Source organism: Schistosoma haematobium, chromosome 4, assembly GCF_000699445.3.
Source record: "Schistosoma haematobium chromosome 4, whole genome shotgun sequence".
Lineage (NCBI taxonomy): Eukaryota > Metazoa > Platyhelminthes > Trematoda > Strigeidida > Schistosomatidae > Schistosoma > Schistosoma haematobium.
The window spans coordinates 28,578,026-28,597,397 of record NC_067199.1 but is presented as its reverse complement, the minus strand read 5'-3'; the positions used below and the strand labels follow the sequence as shown (position 1 = coordinate 28,597,397).

At 33.5% G+C, this 19,372-nt stretch overlaps 1 protein-coding gene across 1 annotated transcript in view; it reads right to left on the bottom strand.

Annotated features, from left to right (window-relative positions):
* The window catches only part of JMJD6_4 (jumonji domain-containing protein 6), a gene marked incomplete at both ends in the record, with an annotated part of 63,050 nt that overhangs the window by 36,713 nt on the left and 6,965 nt on the right, over positions 1 to 19,372 (bottom strand). The window contains 7 exons of the mRNA XM_051219347.1: positions 1,625 to 1,894; positions 4,314 to 4,505; positions 5,209 to 5,416; positions 9,934 to 10,123; positions 11,393 to 11,633; positions 12,852 to 13,146; positions 15,214 to 15,375. Coding sequence (XP_051066705.1) covers positions 1,625 to 1,894; positions 4,314 to 4,505; positions 5,209 to 5,416; positions 9,934 to 10,123; positions 11,393 to 11,633; positions 12,852 to 13,146; positions 15,214 to 15,375 — 1,558 coding nt within the window. The remainder of the gene's footprint in view (positions 1 to 1,624; positions 1,895 to 4,313; positions 4,506 to 5,208; positions 5,417 to 9,933; positions 10,124 to 11,392; positions 11,634 to 12,851; positions 13,147 to 15,213; positions 15,376 to 19,372) is intronic.

Sequence of the window (19,372 nt, the reverse complement as noted above, 5' to 3'; positions counted from 1 at the left end):
ACAAATAGTACATTTTCAACGAATTCGCCCATGGTAGTCGTCAGTCAAATAACTTGTTGGTATCACAGATGGATGCAAAACCGAGGAAGATTTACCACTGCAGCGCAATACAGATTGTTATCAACTGATATAGTAGAGAAATATAAAAAATAAAACCAATGTTCGTAATAACGTTGTATCCTCTTTCAGTTGGAAGAACGCTGGATTTATAATTGAGTAAAGTTCCCTGGCTACTGAACAGATTGATATGTAGTAACGAAATATCTGAGACAACATATCCAGTTGACTTCCTTTTACTTTATCAATCTGTGTGAGGAAGCATTTAGCCTGGAAGAAGGTCTTTAAATTTATTCTTATGTTTTATTTCCTAAAATGCTAGTATGCAAATTCTACTGACTATATTCAAGTTGCATCAGATGACTCAAGTATGTGTTGAAAATCTAATTTATCCTTCACTAAAATAAGGGTCATAGTTCGATGGTCACAAGCTATAGTATAATTATCAAACAGATTAACAAACTTCTTGAAATTAAACTTCGAGATATTACTGAAGCTATAATTTACAAAAATCCTGTTCTTACACTAGAAAATAGTTAGATAACAACCAACAGTCTGCTAAATTCCTACTTAAGCCACTCTTCATTAGGTCAGAATATAATGCAAATATGATTAATATGTACTTTATTTAAAATGGTTAATTGCAAGATAAGTAATATAATAGAAAATTAACTAAATGTTCTATTATTGCACACAACATAAAATGAACACATTGAAAAGGCACAAATATTTGAACAAAGTTTGTATTCCAACTGAAAGTGATTGATCGGTTAAAAAGGCTTGATGTTTGGACAGGTGTTAGTCCAGTCTGCCAATAGAAGTTTACTTGCATAAATGGCGTTGATGCATACTATAAGAGATGTATATAAAAACAAACAAGATCAAACGGTGATCATTCAGCTGATAAACTAAATTCTCAAACTCCAATCCAAGTATCATTTTTGATAGACATATTTCGAATGTCAATAACAGAACTATAACTAAGCTACGATGTGTTCGCGAATGCGTGTTGTATCCACGGTATAACCAAACACGTATGTCATAGAAATCTGGCTATCTGCTGTAATAATTCCTATAATAATCTATCTTATTTAAACAATACTAGATAGTAGAACGCAGTCAAACCAGTATACAATGAGTAAAATCTTACAAGTATGCAAACGGTGGGATCAATCGATAGAAATAAACCAATTCAGATTAAAATTTTGTTGCTTATCTGTGTGCACCTCAATAAAATCATGTGAATGTAGTGTTGACGTCTTCATTTGAGCATTAAATTACAAAAATTAAGTTATGCATTATTAGGAATTAATAAAGTTACTATTTAACGACAACCGTGTGAAAGACGAATTATGTAGTGATGGAAAACCCGACTATATGAGATGTAAAAATCACACATATTCTTAATGCTATCTAGTGCATATCACAAGAGCTATGTGTTCGGTTGGAATTGTCATGACTATGAATCTTGAAGTAATATTGAAAACTCTTAGGTTTTGATGCACACTTTCATGTGGGATGACAGAAAACACGTTTGAGCATCTGGTTACTACTATACATTACTTACCATTCCATTGATTAGCCACTCGCATCTTACAAAATGACTCAGACACTGTATTGTCAATTGATCCAGTTGATGAAATCCATGGTATGACACTTGCTGTAATGATTTCAGTCGACGTATTCAAAGTTCTTTGATACATGAATGGGTTGATTGAAATCCATGTTTTCCCCAAATCCTTACTCATCATTACACCTCCACCATTTGCTCCCAAACCGAACAATATGCCAAGTGGATTTGTGTACGCTATAATCTGTTCAACAGATGGTCCGACATCTGAGAATCGAAAAGAAATCAGTCGAAACATATCTGACATTGTTTTGTCAAAATAAGCTTAAACAAAATTTTCGATGAGCCAAAGTTCTTTGCAACTATGTATTTTATGAATCTGTACAATGGATGTTTCAAAATACTAAACGTTTGTAGTTATGACTTATTAAAATACTTTATTTGTGCTACATGAACAAAAATTCTCATATGACCTTATATATCAGTTCAAGTAGTCGTGTAAAATTAATAGTAAAATATGAAGAGAATGAATTATAAATCCTCCTGCCAAGTACAAATTCTGCCATAATTAGCTTGTGGTGTCGGCCTTTAATGTAAAACATTTGTTTTCCTTCATTATGATAATGTTTGGTTTTATACATTAAGTCTTGTAAGCTGAGTCGGATGTTAGTTCGATACATTAATGAATAATCAATTTTGATAATTGTTATTCTATTGATTAACAATCTGGTGTCAACTAACTAAGGTTGGTTAGTACATCATGAATGTGATAAAAATAGGACAGTAAGTAGAATCGAACAGAAGTGGTAGTGGACACTCTCCCGTTGCAAAGTAGTAAGCTCTGAATATCAAAAGGTTGATTATTCTGAAGAAATCATCATACTTGTCGATTAATCTAAATCTTAGTTGTGTGGTGTGGACTGCTGAAGTCGACAGATGTAAGTAGTGTTTGTCATCAATCGAAATTGAAGTGCCTAGTGGTAGAAAGTTGAGATCGAAGAACAGAGGACAGGGATAGAGGATGGTTGGAGTGGAAACGAAGGAACAATCAAGTATGAGACGATTGATTGACATTTCGCAAATGAAGTGTTTATTTTATGGTTCTCAGATTTTACTAGGATGTTCTATAATTTTATATTGTAATGAATTTGGTTATGCCCACTGGTGTTCTTGTTTACTACAGTTGAACGAAATAGGTTTGCATAGGGAGAATATTCAGTATTTATTTAAACATATGTTTACTTGTTATTGGGATTTCTGTAGTTTTATAAAATTGAGAAAAGAATTGTTTGAAACTAACATAAACCATAACTTTAAAAACTTCCAATTGACTTTGAGATTCGGGTGAATAAACGTTTCCAACAGTGTGTTGCTGAAACGGATGAAAGACTCAGTAGACACCCAACTTCGAGATCAACAGACTGGATCCCATAAGGATCGGTCGTGCACAAACCAAATCTCTACACAACGGATCATTGTTGAACGATTAATTGAATGGAACTCGTCACCATACATCACGTTCCTTGATTATGAGAAGTCATGTGATAGTGTGGATAAGAAAACTTTGTGGAATTGTATTTGACACTATGGTGTACCTGAGAAGATCTTCAATATCATACGGAATTTATTCGACGAAATATACTGCAAAGTGGTGCACGAATGACAGCTGACAGATGCATCCCAAGTGAGAACTGGTCTCAGACAAGGCTGCTTACTCTCTCCGTTTCTATTTTTCTGGTGGTTGACGGAATTATGATCACCTCGGCATCTGAGGGGAAGCACGAAATACAGTGAACCGCTTGCATGTAACTAGACGATTTGTGCTTCACACATGACCTAACCCTTCTATCAAATACACATCAACAAATGCAGATCAAAACAGCCAATGTTGCTGCAGCCTGTGCATTAGTAGGCTTTAACATACACAAGAGAAAAACTAAGATCCTCAAGTACAACACAGAGAACACCAACACAATCACACTTGAGGAAAAGAAGGCATTGAGGTGATGGAAACATTCACGAACCTGTGGTGCATCTTCGATGAACAAAGAGTATCAGATGCAGATGTAAAGGTGAGGATTGGAAAAACAAGGATAACATTTCTTTAATTTAAGAGCATATGCGACTTAAAACAACTGTCAACCAATATCAAAGACATAATCTTCGATACAAATGTCAATACAGTTAGTTCTATTGTACGGAGCTGAAACGTGGAGGACTACTACAACCATCATCACAAAGGTAGAAGTATTTATAAACAGTTGCCTACGAGAGATACTCAATGTCTGTCGGCTGGATACCATCAGTAACAGCTTGCTGTGGGAGAGAAAACACGAATTTTCAATTGAATAGGAAATTATGAAAAGACGATGGAAGTGGATAGTACAGTCGTTGAGGAAATCATCAGACTGCATCACGGGGCAAGTGCCAACTGGGAACCCTGAAAGCAAGAGGAAAAGGGGAAGGCGGAATAACCCACTAAGTCGCGAATTCCAAGCAGACATGAACAGAATGAACAGGAATTAGGTAGTGTTGGGAAGGGTTGTCCAGGACAGAGTTGGGTGGACAATGCTGGTGGGTGGCCTATGCTCCTACACTAGGGGTAACAGACGTAATTATGTAGTTTTAAACTTCAAATATCCACTGTTGAATAATAAAACACAACAGATTGTCTATGATTACTTACCAAACCAAATTCTTTCAGGCAATTTACCAATCTTGAAACATCGTCTCACCAAATCTAATGAACCCTTTATACTAAACGCACGTGCACAATAAAACAAAAGATCACCAACATTTAGAAATGTATTTGCTTGACGGTCGGGCAACTGTACCAAAGGGTTCCGCATTGCAACGTAATGAGGTAAGCTGTAAGGATCTGAATGCAAGAGGTCAATACAAGACAATGTTGTTGAATAACACATCACAGAGTCACTGAGAATTATTTTAACTATACCAAAAATCAATAAAATGGTAGAGAATTCTTTCACAGTAATGTGATGTGACTGTAGATACGTAACCAATGACAAATATTCCGTATGGTTATGATTGACAAAATTCGAGGTCATTTTAATAGGGGAGTGCAAGAGAATTGCATATAGTTGCAGTGTAAACATATTTAGCTGATACTTCTCAACAAGGAGATCAGTGTTTTTTTTTAATCTTTCGTTTGCAATTGTACATTACTAGAAGTTTTGTATGATCAGAAGAAATATCATTATGGAAAGCCTCCAAATAATGGAGGACTAACTCATCTTTTCTGTGAGAGCAAATAGCAAGCACCTCACATTTTGAGAATGATTAAGATTTCAGTAGGATGAAAAAAATTCAGTAAATTATGATGACTTGTAAAGTTGTATTTGTATGTGTGAATACTTGATGACAGTATGATAACTCGGATGCAGTGCGAAGATTGAAGTCTTTTTCACAACAGCGGAAATTTTAACAGCATTTTCCATAAAAGGTAATGTATCCGACGTACAGGGTAAACTTATCTCTCATAATACAGTCATTCCTTGGTAGGTAGTGTTGATTTATAATCATAACATGAATTTGGAAAAATACACACCGATAAAACTCACAAGTGTAGTCAAGTTGAACACGCAGATGAGATTTGAACTTGTAAAACCTTTGTTTTGCACAGCTATTCACTACGGGACTACCACGTTCATAGGGTTTGCACACAATTTCGACTAGAATTGGATATTTCACAATGGTTGTACTAAGAGATGGATTAAATTTCAGACTAAAGATGACTTCATACTTTGCACCGAAATATAAACGTCCTGCCTGAAACGAGAAAAATAACATCCTTAAGTGTTGTTTCAGAGCAAGAGTTGATGTATGTTTGAAATTCATGTTTCGTTTTGTAATATGAGACGATTTCAAATGATGACTAACGTAGGCAAACAAAACTAATGTAATTTACCTCCCCTATGCTTGGTGAACGGAACTGCACAAAATTTGGAAGTTTCATTGGTACAGTAAATGACAGTGAATGCCGATATTAAATCGATCTCGTGTTCTCGGTTATGTAAATGAAACAATGTTTCGATTGATTTAAATGAGTTTGAATGTTTGACGAGCAATATTGAAAGTATTTCACAGTGGAAACTTAAAATTTGAAATGACTGCCGTGGTTAAATAGATTTCCCTCGAGTTGGAACTATATGCAGCAATTAATGGTAAACAGATATGAAACACAAATACAAATTTTGTTTTAGAAAAGTATTTCAGAGTGATATTTCACTTGTAAAATTGAAATTTGAAATAGGAAATGTCTGACTATGACACAGAAAGTGATAGAAAAAATATTACTTTTATATAGCAATGCAGTTAAACAGTGAAATCAAATCATGAAGTGCCCTTAGAATACATCAGTGATATTGTGGAACAAAGATTACAAACCATTTATGGATAATGAAAACTTCACGATTCAGTTGACTGAACGTTTGCCATATTTGGTTAACAGACCGAATGGATGGAAGTTATCATTAACGTATTTAGTGTTCAATAACTATGACGTATACAACATTTTCTAGTACCTTTTAGTTCATTTACTGAGTGGAGTGCTATGTAGGGAATATAATTTTGATCGTAAATTTTATTTCAGCCATTAGATTTCAACGAGTTTGTGTTTTCCATCCGGTATGTCGTAATGCGCAACACTAACATATTCATAGCAGATAGCTGCAGACAACTCCAAAAGTCTGAGATAAAAACTAGTGATAGTTTTAATGTTGTATGGAGTACTCACTCACACCTGAATGTGCATGAAAATTGAACACTTATCGAACATTGAAGACGAGACTGGTAACTAGTTTATTCATTATGTTGATCAAGTACAAAATGATCGCTAAAACGTTGTAATATACCTTATGGAAATAAGTAGTAATTGGTTAGTGAGTTAAGATAGAAATGTTTGATTATAATGAATAAAAGTGATTATATTATGTTATGAAATGATTTCTGCAAGAGATGTCTACTCTGATTTCACTGAGTGTTAACTGATCACATTTAATTATTAATTCAGTTTGGATTGTTTATTTGAATCTTTGCATTGTACTTTAGGATTGCACTTGATCACTCTCTTATTGACATGCGTGCATCCTGTGGGGATTGCTTCTATATTGCCTTACGTCACAAGCATTATAAGCAGAGGTGGATGTTGGCTAGCAGTGAAATCCAAGATGAGTATTTCGTCCTATTTGAGACTCGTCCTCGATTGCACTGCTAGTCACCATCCAAGTTTCTGATATAACAGATTGTTTAGAACATTATTTTCTCTCTCATGTGTACTACAATAATGTAACTAGCCACGCTACATCAAAACCAGGATTCACGACGCAGAATAGGAAACCAGAATAACACTAGATAATACCTCATTCAATACAGTTATAAACAGTCACACCTAGTGAATCAGGAGTAGAATTCAATAAGATTGAAAGAAATCACACATAAGAAGGATTTAACAAAATAAAATTTCTTTTCCACTCAATCGTTTACTCAAACTACACATTCGTATTAATAGTTATATGGCAAATATAAGTCTATAGAAGGCTAGAAAAGATTGCATCATAAAGTGATTCAAGATTGAAAATATCAAATGCAGTTGTGTATAACATTGTCGACTATTCAGTTACATGCATTATTACTTGGTCCTCAATTTTGTAGTACGTCAACTATCATTATTGAACTCAATATGTAATCACGATATCTATAACTAGACGACTACCCGCAAAAGAATATCAGTCTCAATTATTTCATCTTCTGAAAATCACGATTTAGTGCAGTGTCACCCAGACAAGCTTGCAGGAAAGAAGAACATCTCCCTATGTTCTATACTTGATATGAATAACTCTCTGTATCATTTGTTTGCCAAATGGTTTGGTGACATTTTACAACCCGTGAGAAATCACATCAATACTTGCAACTTTCATGATTATTTCGATTTTGTCGATTCAGAAATATCATTGTGAATGATCTCATTGTATGGCACTTCTCTCTTTACAAATGTTCCACTCACAGAGACGATGTGATTTTTATATGACGATATTGAAATAACAACATTGATATTAGTACCCTAAAACATTATCTAGAAGAGCTATTTCTACGATGTACCCTCAATGTGCGATTCAGGTTTATTGATCATTTCTATGGACAAACAGATGAAATTGCAATGGGTTCATCACTAGCTCCATGCACTCTTGGCTGATTGTTTCATGGATAATCTGGAAAATACAGTACTTCGATAGATAATTGAGAGATTTCATTTATCTAAGAGATGTATGAATGATACTTTATGGTATTAGTGACTGATAATGGGTCTCATTTTGCTGCAGACACAGTCACTACCTGGTTCAATGGTAAAGGGTGTAGACATCTGTTCACTGCTTCCAGGCACGCTTGTTCTAATCGTCAGGCAAAACATTTCGTCAGGACATTGATAACTGCAATTGATTCAATTATTGCTTCCACATTTGATGGACTGGAGAGGGGAGTAGACACAGTTCTACTGCAGTATGGAAATGCTAAGCATTCTGTAACGAAAGAGATTCCAACAAAGCTGATAAAATGGAGAATCCTTCATTCGAATATAAGGCGTTTAGAGTCTCCATGTGTTACATGTTATCGTGGAAATGATCTTCGACCAGTTATGAGAATTGTGGTGAAGAATGTTGCAAAATCCATGGTTGAAATCCTAGATGACAATGATTTAAGCACACACAACCGATTTGTTGAACAAATAAAATTCCAGGAACCAAGTGAATCTGTTCCAATTCCGGTTTTTAATTCTAATACTAATGAGCACATCCTAGATCATACAGAATCTACATCCAATACACAATCGGACAAACACATGATGAACTTAAGGAAAGGTGTGATCGATTACAGAAATTTAGATTCCCATTAGTTGTACAAACTAATGATTGCTTTGTAATTGATTGCCCGCTGATTATCAATTCCAAATATAATGCGTTCCGTTGGCTCAGCTTGTTCTACTTGAGTTAAATTGCTCTATTTCGGGAGTTCTTAGTTAGCACATAAATTCGAATACTTCAGATTACCATATACTTTCATAATTTGTGAAGAAAAAATGGATCACAATAAAATTTCTGATTGGTTCAATAGTTGTTGTCACTCAATTTAATTCACATTGGAAACAGAGGTGAATGAGGAATTTCATTTTCAAGATGTCCGGTTGAAAAGAAGTTCATATGGTTCTTTACATAGATCTATATTTAAAAACCGATCTGGAATGGTCGGTATACGGATTTCCATAGTTGGATCTTATTGAGTAGAAAAATAAAATTGATTCACTCTTTATCCCCAAGGCCTAGGGGAATGTTCTGATGATGAAGTGGTTGACGAACTACTTCAACTTTGGCAGACATTCATCAGAAATGGTTATCCACCTAGATTAGTAGATAGGAACATAATACCAAGACATCCTAAATAACAGCACCGACAGTTCAAAAGAAAACTCTTTTTAAAAATATCGAGTTTAAAAGAGATCAGCCCGCTGAAATCTTTAATATACATATTTCAAAATTCCTGGATAAAACCTATTCAACTAAGCTCCGTCTCGTTTTCTCAAGCCGGCCTACCATTCACAGATGTGATAGGGATAAACTTCCGCTTTTGTCCATGTTGATGTGCATCTATAAATCTACTTGTTCCTGTGGAGCAGGTTACATTGGCCGCATAAAGCGAACACTTTCTAAACGCATCTCAGAACAATATTTGGCGTGATTTTCAAAGGGAGGATGCAAAACAGTTACCATTCCGATACAGGAACACTTAATCATCAAAGGAACTGAATCAAAGGAAGGCCGAGTCAAAAACGTGTTCACTGCTGAGGCGTTGACAATCCACATATTTGGTTCTTAATCGTTTGTCTCATATTGAGTATCTGAGATGCTTGATGTAGTACTGTGATCCAACTATCTAGTGTACCGTGGAAGTGCCTACTGTATTATCAATTTGTTAAGTTCAACTGGTCAGTTGTTGTATAACTCGATATCAAATATAGGACGAAGAAAATCACTCGTTTCTGTTAGATCATTATGTACAATTATCTCATGGATCACTTAAATCTAGAAAGCCAAAATATGTATTTCTCAATATTACCAGTTATTCTTTTCTTCAAATAATATGATTATTTTAACGGTTTTAGACTAGTTGATGATGATTTCGTTTGCAATCAGAAAATTAATTCAACCCCTTTAAATGCTTCAACTAAATTTTGAGTGAGTTAAATTGAACAACATTATTTTCAAAATATGTCTTGAAACACAGAAACTTACTATGAACTGAACTGATTTAGATACCGGGTTTAAAGGAGTTTTCAATGTTACATTATCTATGTTGCCTGTTTGATTAACTACAATGATTGATTTTATTTCTGGACTGAGATAGAAAATTATTGATTGTCTTTCACATTCCAATCCGGTACCATTCATCATTTGAACGGTTGTCTGAAGATACACCACATCTCTGAGTATTGGATTAAACAAAATGTATAATATGTAGAGAGTTATTTCATGTCAATCATTAAAACGGTTCAAATTTTGGTGATATAATTCAAATAGTAGTAGGATTCGATATTTGGTTTTACAAGCTTTTCAATCTAGTTTGATAGGATTAACTGATTACAATCAACGGAGAAATAGCAAGAATATTTATAACTTCGCATCTACTTAGATTTCAGTACTTAAATATTTTAAGTACAGCGTAGACGTGTATAGCTCGAAAAGGGTGAAATTATTAGAATTTTGTACAATAATACGATTTTTTATTGCTAACCTAATCATATAATGTCGAGTATTGTCAGAGATCTTGTAAAACGTATAATGAATTATTTTTCTTAAATTCAAAGAGAATTATTTTTGATGTTGATGTAAACGAGTGGGTAGTTCCATCAGTTAAATGTTCCCTGCTGATTGTTTACTGTGTATCAGAAATATATAACATAGTTGGTTAATGAGAAAACATGATAACATTAGGTTTGTTTTTTGAAATTAAGTCAAATCCGGTAACTGTTGGAGGTATCACGGAGAACAATGTCCGACTTCTGCCTTCTTCATTACTCCATTTTTTCAATTTTCAGTGAACGTGAGTTTAGTTGGTTCGAAGTAAATGGTAATGAATAGAAAGCAATAATGATTTCATGAGAGTTTTGAGAAACAGCTATATCACCTTCCATACTTAAATATTGTCTTTGACAGATTGATTGATTTAACAAAAGTCAAAATGTTTTGTGCTGAGATAACTACAACTCAACAGCCATATCTGTTTAAGACACCATTTTTATGCTTAAACAGTGTTTCAACTAACGGATGCTTAAAGGAGTTGTGTGTCTGGTTTTAAGGTGTTATGAGAAAGGTTTCCAAGGAAATTTAACACCGAGAATATTAACATTGAAGATTACGCAATAATAACGAGGTTTGAAACCAAGTTAAGAAATAAATAAAACTAATTCATTCGGTCACTGGAATTCGGGCATGATATTTGTATTGCTTTGTGGATAACAGATAGATCTTCAAACTCTTTGTTCAAGACCAAAGTTTGTACTCTTCATGTGAGTAGTTATCAGCGTAATCGTTTATATGGAATATTATTATGGGCATTTGGACACTATCTGATCAGTAGAATGACTGTTTTATATAAAATTGATATTCAAGTGAAAAATGAGTTTGCGTTAGAAGTGAACCAATTATTCCATGAAATAAATATATACTAAAGGTTAGAACGACTTAAACATACCTATCAGGATAATCACTGAATGTGAACGATGACAGTTGAGATAGTACAACGTGAATTGATGGTTTTTCTGACCCAGTTCTTACACAATATACAGATATTTTGCTAATATTAGTGACAGCATTGAATCGACCAGTGATTTGCAACGGCCAAACAGTTCCGTTTTCCACAATTTTACTATCACTCAACCGGATATCCACTGAAAGACTCAGAGTGTTTCGCATTAAGGGTACACTTACCGTACCTAAAATAGGTGATAATTTTTATAAGATAGTGCACTGAAGAAGACGCTGAACATTTTATTCACTCTGAATTAACAGCTAGTGTTTTAAATATCAGGACTAAATTGGTTAGGAGCTAACCAAGAACAATAAAATTCAAAACGATACTGCAAAGTAATCAATCAAGTAGTAAATTACAATACATTGGAAAGTGGTGACAAACAACAAATCAGTTTATTTTATTCCACTTCACATAATGGCAAGGATTTCGCTTGCATTTTCATGAGATATCTTGGATACTGTTTGTTATTAACCTTTATTGTGGAACATTTTCATTGTTTACACACAGAAAGAATTTATATCGCTGTCTTCGTTACTGTAATGTAAGAGTGAGGTGTCTTTTTGTACATGAACATTCCTCAAGATTTGGGCCATATCCATGAATGTTTAACAACATTCTTCTGATTGGAGAGAAATTAGAGGACAGTAATAAGTTTACTGCTTATCTGGTGTTTGTTAGTTAAAACATGTATAAACCCAGATTTTTTCGACTGTGAGGTAGGCTATTGAAAATTACAGGATGAAATGAAGATCAAAATTTCAAGGAAAACAGTAAGCCAGTGTTGTGTTTTTTGTCAAATTTTATTCCAAAATACTTTAACTAATTTCACTGTTTTTAATCATGTGTTTCAGTTATAATTTTAGAGATATTTTCTTGCCTAACTTTGATCTTGTACTCCAGTGTGGTGTATGCTACTTATGACTGTTGACATAAGTAGTGTGTAACACCAATCAGAAGTGGAATGACTGATAGCAGAAGGTTGAGAGGATCGGATTGAAGAGAATGGGAATGTAGAGAGAGAAAGAGAGTGATTGTAATAACAATCAAAGAACGATGGAGTTCGTTCACTACACTAGTAATATTCTATTCGACTTAAATTTTAGATTTTCGTTGTAAAGATAATTCAGTCTTGAAGTGGTAAGGAAAATATCATACACCTGTTGTCATATGTCATCTAAAGTAATATTGTGGTAAAATATTTTAACTGCAAAAGAAGTTGCAGAACACTATCCGTTAAGAATAAACATATTTTGCTCAAATTGACAAGTGTGATACTGAAGATATCTCATGAATTAAGAAACATATCTATGATATTGAATTTTATTAGTGTAAGTAATGACAGTTACCCAAGAAATAGGCATATATGAACTGACAAACCGTAGTTTTTCATTAAACTCACCAATGTTTGTGATATTTTCGAAGTATATTAACAACTGATCATTTTGATCGGTTGGATAAGTTGACAAATAATTAGATGAATAAGCAGTTGTTGTGTAAAATAAATTAGAACCCAAATTTATTCTAAAATCTACAACAGTTATTATAGATTCATTAGTGTTGTAGCTTCCAGTTTCACTGATTTGTATTGTAGATTTCAGATAGGTGGAGTTCAGTGGAAATATATATTTCACATTGATAGTTGTTATTTGACCTGGCTGCAGCGTTACACTAGATGGACTTACTTCAATCATAATCTGAAATGAAATATTCTAAGCTTTAATCTAACAAAACTGGTTGACTATTATTTAAGGTACAGATGTTACTTGAAGTAAAAAAAGACAATCCCAAAATGACAAGTCTTTGTCTGATGTTCTTGATAGCTCTAATATGCAGTTCTATTTGCATGAAAGTTAATTCTGATGAAAATCTAATGGTAAACAACATTGTGCGGTTTTATTTTTGTTTTTCTAATTTACATTATGAGAATTTTCAACCATTTATTTTGAAGCTGATTTGGATATCTGTCAGTTACGATCAGGATATTAAAGTTTTATGCTTTTATCAAATATGTACCGATGGATACTCTTTTTCGATGCATATTTCCTTTAAGAGATTCATTTGACTATCTGTAACTTCAGGATTAAATATTCTTTGTATCCGTGTGGCGAAGAATATCATCAAAAAATAAAACTGACAAGTGATCTTAATTCAGTCTATGATAAAGAGTGTCAACGTTTTAAATGATCTTGTAATTACTGAAGATACCTAGGAGTTCACAGAGTCGATAGGATCAACAACACCATGAATATATGTTTTGCCTAAACTTTACAAACCTGCACTACCCCTCTGAATAGTTCTTCATTGGTTCGGATCATATTACTACGCTATAACAAAATGGTTGACAGATTACCTGCAACTCATAGGAAAATATATTTGTATACATTCCTTACATGACACTCCCGAATTTATTGATTAGATACAAGAAGTGAGTATAAATGACCAACTTATCTTTTTACTTGATGTTCAGTTAGTATTCATCAATTTCCTACTCACAAAGACTATTAGCTTTATAAATGATCATGGGATTAATATCGAACTATAAAAACCTTACTAATAGGAATTAATATTACGATGCACCTGTAATGTACACTTTACATTCAGCGACGTAATTTATAGACTAAAAGATAGCACAGGAATGGGATCCCCTCTTGACCGACTACTAGCAGATTGTGTCCAATCTGGAAAAGAATTAACTTAAAGCAACTATTGACAACTCCCACTAATATAAAAGGTATGTGTTTGATATCTTTATCATTTGAAACAATAAATTTTATTTGATTATTCATCTTCTGCAAACATTTGATTACCGCCACACAGCAATAAATTTCACACTAGAAGTTGTAAATAAACAAAGTATTCTTGATATCACAGTGACAGTAAATCATGAAGAAACTGTAAGAAGATCTATTTACTAGAAACCCTCCTGTAATGGTCAGCTACAAAGCTTTCACGTCAGGATCGACATAAGTTGAAATCAGTAATAAATCATACTTCTAGCCACACGAAAATTTAGAATTTGTTATCTCGAGTTCATAGATAACGAAATGAACCACCTAATGAGAATAACTGTAGAAAAAAGATCCCTATTGGTATTTTTTGAAAGGAATATAAAACTCAAACCTCCTAAAGCACAACTAGCCTCCTTACCAAAGAAAACTCTTTATACGAAGATCGATTTTAGAGGTGAAGAAGGTAATTCACTACTCTCTCTCGGTAGAATATTCATCGAAATAACTTTGTGACTAGTGTTCTCTAGCCGACCAATGTTCAGTGGAGCCAAGTATTTGGGTCATCCGATGCGTATTTCATTCAAAAGAATTCAAGAACACTGTCTGAAAAGAGGCGAGAATGGCTTAATAAGAAGCTCAACAATTGAACACCCTGTGAACACAGATCATTCAATGCAAATTGACTCTACTTTCAAAGTTATTTGCAAGGTAAGTGGAAAGCTTTCAGAGGCAGTTGTATTGGCATTGCAGAAATATCTGCTGTGTATGTGTGTGTAATATGACCTTAATCTCGCGTAACTTTTTATTCGTTCCTTCTTTCATGATTATCTACTTCACTTCTATCTTCACTACAGACCCTGGGTTTTTTCTGTTTCTATGATCCTACTAAATACAATTCATCTCGATTTCAGCATTTTATCTTATCATGTTGAGCTTTTCCTATACAATTAACTGTGTAAAACAAATAGAAATAAGAAACGGTTTGAGTAATAACAAGAAGTTGAAATTATTTCTAAATCAATTATAGCTTACGTCGGTGTATATTGGGAAACTTGGTATTGGACGCAATACCAAAGTCTGGCCGGTAAAATTTTTTGTACTCCCACTGATATTAACAAATGTTGGGAAAGCGTAGTTTATTGTTGTTGTCACATTGCAATCTCCCATTACATAAAGAGTATGTTTAAATTGCGTCTACACAATAAAGAAGAATGACATTTTTATAGTGTAAAAAAATAATGAAAAAACAGAAAGATGGTTGATTATGGTGTTGTATTGATTTCTCATATCATCAACATATCACTGTTGTATTCGAAGAATTATCTTACTGCTTAAGCGTCGTATCAATGAGCCAAATGTCAGGATTAACATAAATTATGTCTTTTCCATTGATGATCAGTAGGTGAGTTACAATTTCGTGAATTTCGTGAATGAATAAATAAATCCATTTTCCAGAAAATTGGCAGGAAATTAATGTGGATACTAAAATGTGAAATAATCGATCATGAATACATGCGTCAGGTCAACAATTTGAATTTGAAATCTAGAAGTGACCTAAACTAACAGTGTGTCACTATCATTCAGTGTTTTCGTTATCATAAAAGTCAAGTATATTTTTATTTGTAAGTAACCTTATTACTTGACACTTTCACTACAAAGATACATTATTTATATCTTGTCTAATTCTAGGAAATGCCAATAATTACGTTGCTAATTTGGGCAGAAAACCTTGAAATATTCCAATAACGTGTATCTCACCAAGATAAAGACGAATGACTCGATCATTGTATATGACAGTTCTAGTTACTACATTTGTTATCAGCAAAACAACGAATACACTAGGATTCAAAGAATGGCGTGTTTACCATATCATCTCAGAATGTAATCACCATCAAATACCTGTAAAATAACTGAGCTCATTCTGATGTTTACTATGTTCTTCTTCATATTGGCAGTCGGATGCCTACCATGGTCTTCGAACGGCCTAACGAATCATCAGTAGTGAAAATAATACTGACAATAATGGAGTGCCCAATACTAATTAACACTTTACCTTCTGGTGTTCGACTGAACGTCGACTCTGAATAACTCTGGGATAGACGTTTAGATTTGAGGGTAGTGAGAAATCCTCACTATCAAAGCTACTGAGGATGGTTAGACAACCACGTTGAAAGCTGAAATCTAGTTCATGTTAATTTTGATTGGATTCGAAATGTAAACTTTGATTTGTATATCTGTTACTAACTACACTTAAATTAGTTACTAATTTTTTCTGTTGTTTGTGACAAAATTTTGTGTAACTACGTTTCATGAAGTTTTTAAGTCTTTGATCGAAACTACTTAATGCATTAATTATGTTGCCATTAACAACTCGAAAATTAGTTTTAATGCATTTTACTGTAGTTGTATAAGTGATTAAGCATGTTTATTTTCAATTTTTATTTAAGAACACAATTTTGACACAGTTTTATCTGAACACAATGTGCAACAGAACACTTACTATTGTGTAGACTTACACAATAATAATCTTGATTGATGAGGCATGATGGACCGTAATCCACTCTCACATAACTGAAAAAAATAAACAAAAATCACTAATTTTATGGTTTGTTTGTACATATTAGAAGATTAATGGGGTGTGTTAACACTCGAATCGGCAAGCACAAAAGTCATGCTAATGATGGACAGAAATTTATTTTTTGGTATGGGGTCAACAGAGTAACGATACAGTCGATTGCAAAAAGCGTATGAACCAAATTTTCTGTTTTACTTAAACTGTAATAATTAATAAATACATCATCTAGAGATAGAATCACTATGAAATAATTCGCCGTTTTAACTTTCCAGGCATATGTTTACGTGAAAATCATTGAAATCTTGTTTCACTTAAATCATAAACTGAACAACGTAAGACCACCATTCAAAATCTGAATTGCCATTTCTCCCCAGTATGCGACTCCTCAACAGTTCGCTTTATGTGTACTGCTTCTACGTTTTCAATGATGGTCTAACATTGATCAGTTCATGATTTTAATGAAATTCAGGAATCTCTACAACCATATACTGACATCTAAATCATGCGGTACTCGTCATTTTAAAGACGTGTATATGTGGTCATAGACAAGTAAATTTCTATCACTATTTTATCACATCAACTGGTTTATCACTTTCTCAGTTATTTCATAACAACATTCTGTTAATGTTTGAAATCGGATAACTTTTAATATTTATCTATGTACTCATGTTTAAGTAGAGTAAAAATGATAATTTTCATGTTTAGAAAATGCTAATTAGAGAGAAGTAATTCCATTTTAACTCTTTCTTTTTCATTATGACTGTACATTGTTTTACATTTTTATCCGATCAGTTCCCTTAACAAATTTAAATGAAGCAAGAACTAAATTAAATGGATAATTTCATGAACTCATCATTGTATTTTACTGCTTCCCCTTCCTCTGTATGAGTGAACTGGTTTGGTGGTCTTCAATTATTGACATAAATTGAAATGTGAAAAAATGAATTTCTCTGAGGTAAAAAATGGGCCAAATCGAACATAAGATTACTGACTCATAAGTAGTCTTAATCGGTGTATAATAAATTGTTTTACCATCTATTGCCTTGTGAATGTAAAGTGATAAATAACTTTCAGCAAAAGTATGAATATTTAGCGCATACAATTACAATGAAAATCATGTCAAACGTAAGTATTCAGCTCCAGCTGTTCAACTAAAACAATTTCTTGATTTACCAGTATAATTCTTATCTGGATCTCTTGAGTTTTTTTTCTCATAATTTCACACCGTTCACTTTCGATCACTGAAAATAAGTGTGTACATTTATGGAACGCTAGTCTAGTTACAGTAGCATATAAAACACTCAATGAACAACAACGTAGGATTTATTCAGTTTAAACTAACCTACGTTCAGATGTCAAATTTAAAGAGAACGAGGTTGATAATCGCACATCTGAAAAAAGTTTATATACAGCCACTTTTGTAACATTAAGGGCTGCAATACCATTCACAATTCTGTTGATCCAATATGTAAAGAATGAACAACGTCTTTCAACCGGACACATAGTCAATATAAATTCAAACGGTCCTCCAGTACACATTTGTTTATATACATCAGTGGCACTTGGATAATTTAAAGTCCAAGTACTTATAAAAGTTGTAGTAAATGCCTATGTTTAAAAAATATCAAGACTGAAATTACCACGTTGTATGAAAAGAGTTTTACAATTAGCAAGAAAATGTTTTACAATCTCGAATTTAAAAATTGCTTGGCAAAATCACAGATTAATGTACATGCATGCACAACATGTTTAACTTCAACAAAAAGATAAGATTAATGTATTCATAGATGTATATTCAACTGATATTTTAGATCAACATAAACATGAATGTCAATTACTTACAATTAATTAAAATCATAAACCGGTCGATGTTATATCACAATCGTAAACCTGTGAGCCCTGTACAGCCATTTCGTTCTAGTATGTGACTCCTCATCAGTGCATATCCACGGTACCGCACGCGGGATTAACGCCTAACTTAAACCGATACACGATGTTGCGTGACTATCTTGCATTGTATTTTGTGAGTAAATGTCTCACACTACATGATCAGAAATTAACATTGTTGGATGCCCGCCCGGTGGTTTGGAGGATGAACGTTCTCACGCGAGGCAGAAAGTATGGGTGAAAGATCGTGGAGACGCCCTGTTAAGTTGAGTACCATGACGGAACGGTTGTCCAGTCCTTGCAGCTTTTCGCTTGTGCTCTAACATCGATCGCTTAATAATCTCAATAAAAACTCAACAATCTCCACGACCTTATACTGATAATTACAATTAGTTAGGAAATGGTGTCATGTTTTTTCAGCAAATTAATCCAAATTAAATACAACTTTCAAAATAATGAAATTATGTGAAATTTTGTTAACAATCTCATTAATGAACTTAATTTAATATGTCATTTTTCAATGTCATTCTTTGTCAAGTATATCCTCTAAAACTTGGAAACTGTTTTCACATCTTTCTTCGCATGAAAAAAATTCAATGACATTTTTATGAAAACTGTCAACGCAATTTACATGAATGGAATATAAGAGGAGATATAAAGTGTTTTTTTAACTGGTGTTTCATTGATTGGTGAGTCCAAGATTTTACGGAAAATAGTGATGATTCTAGA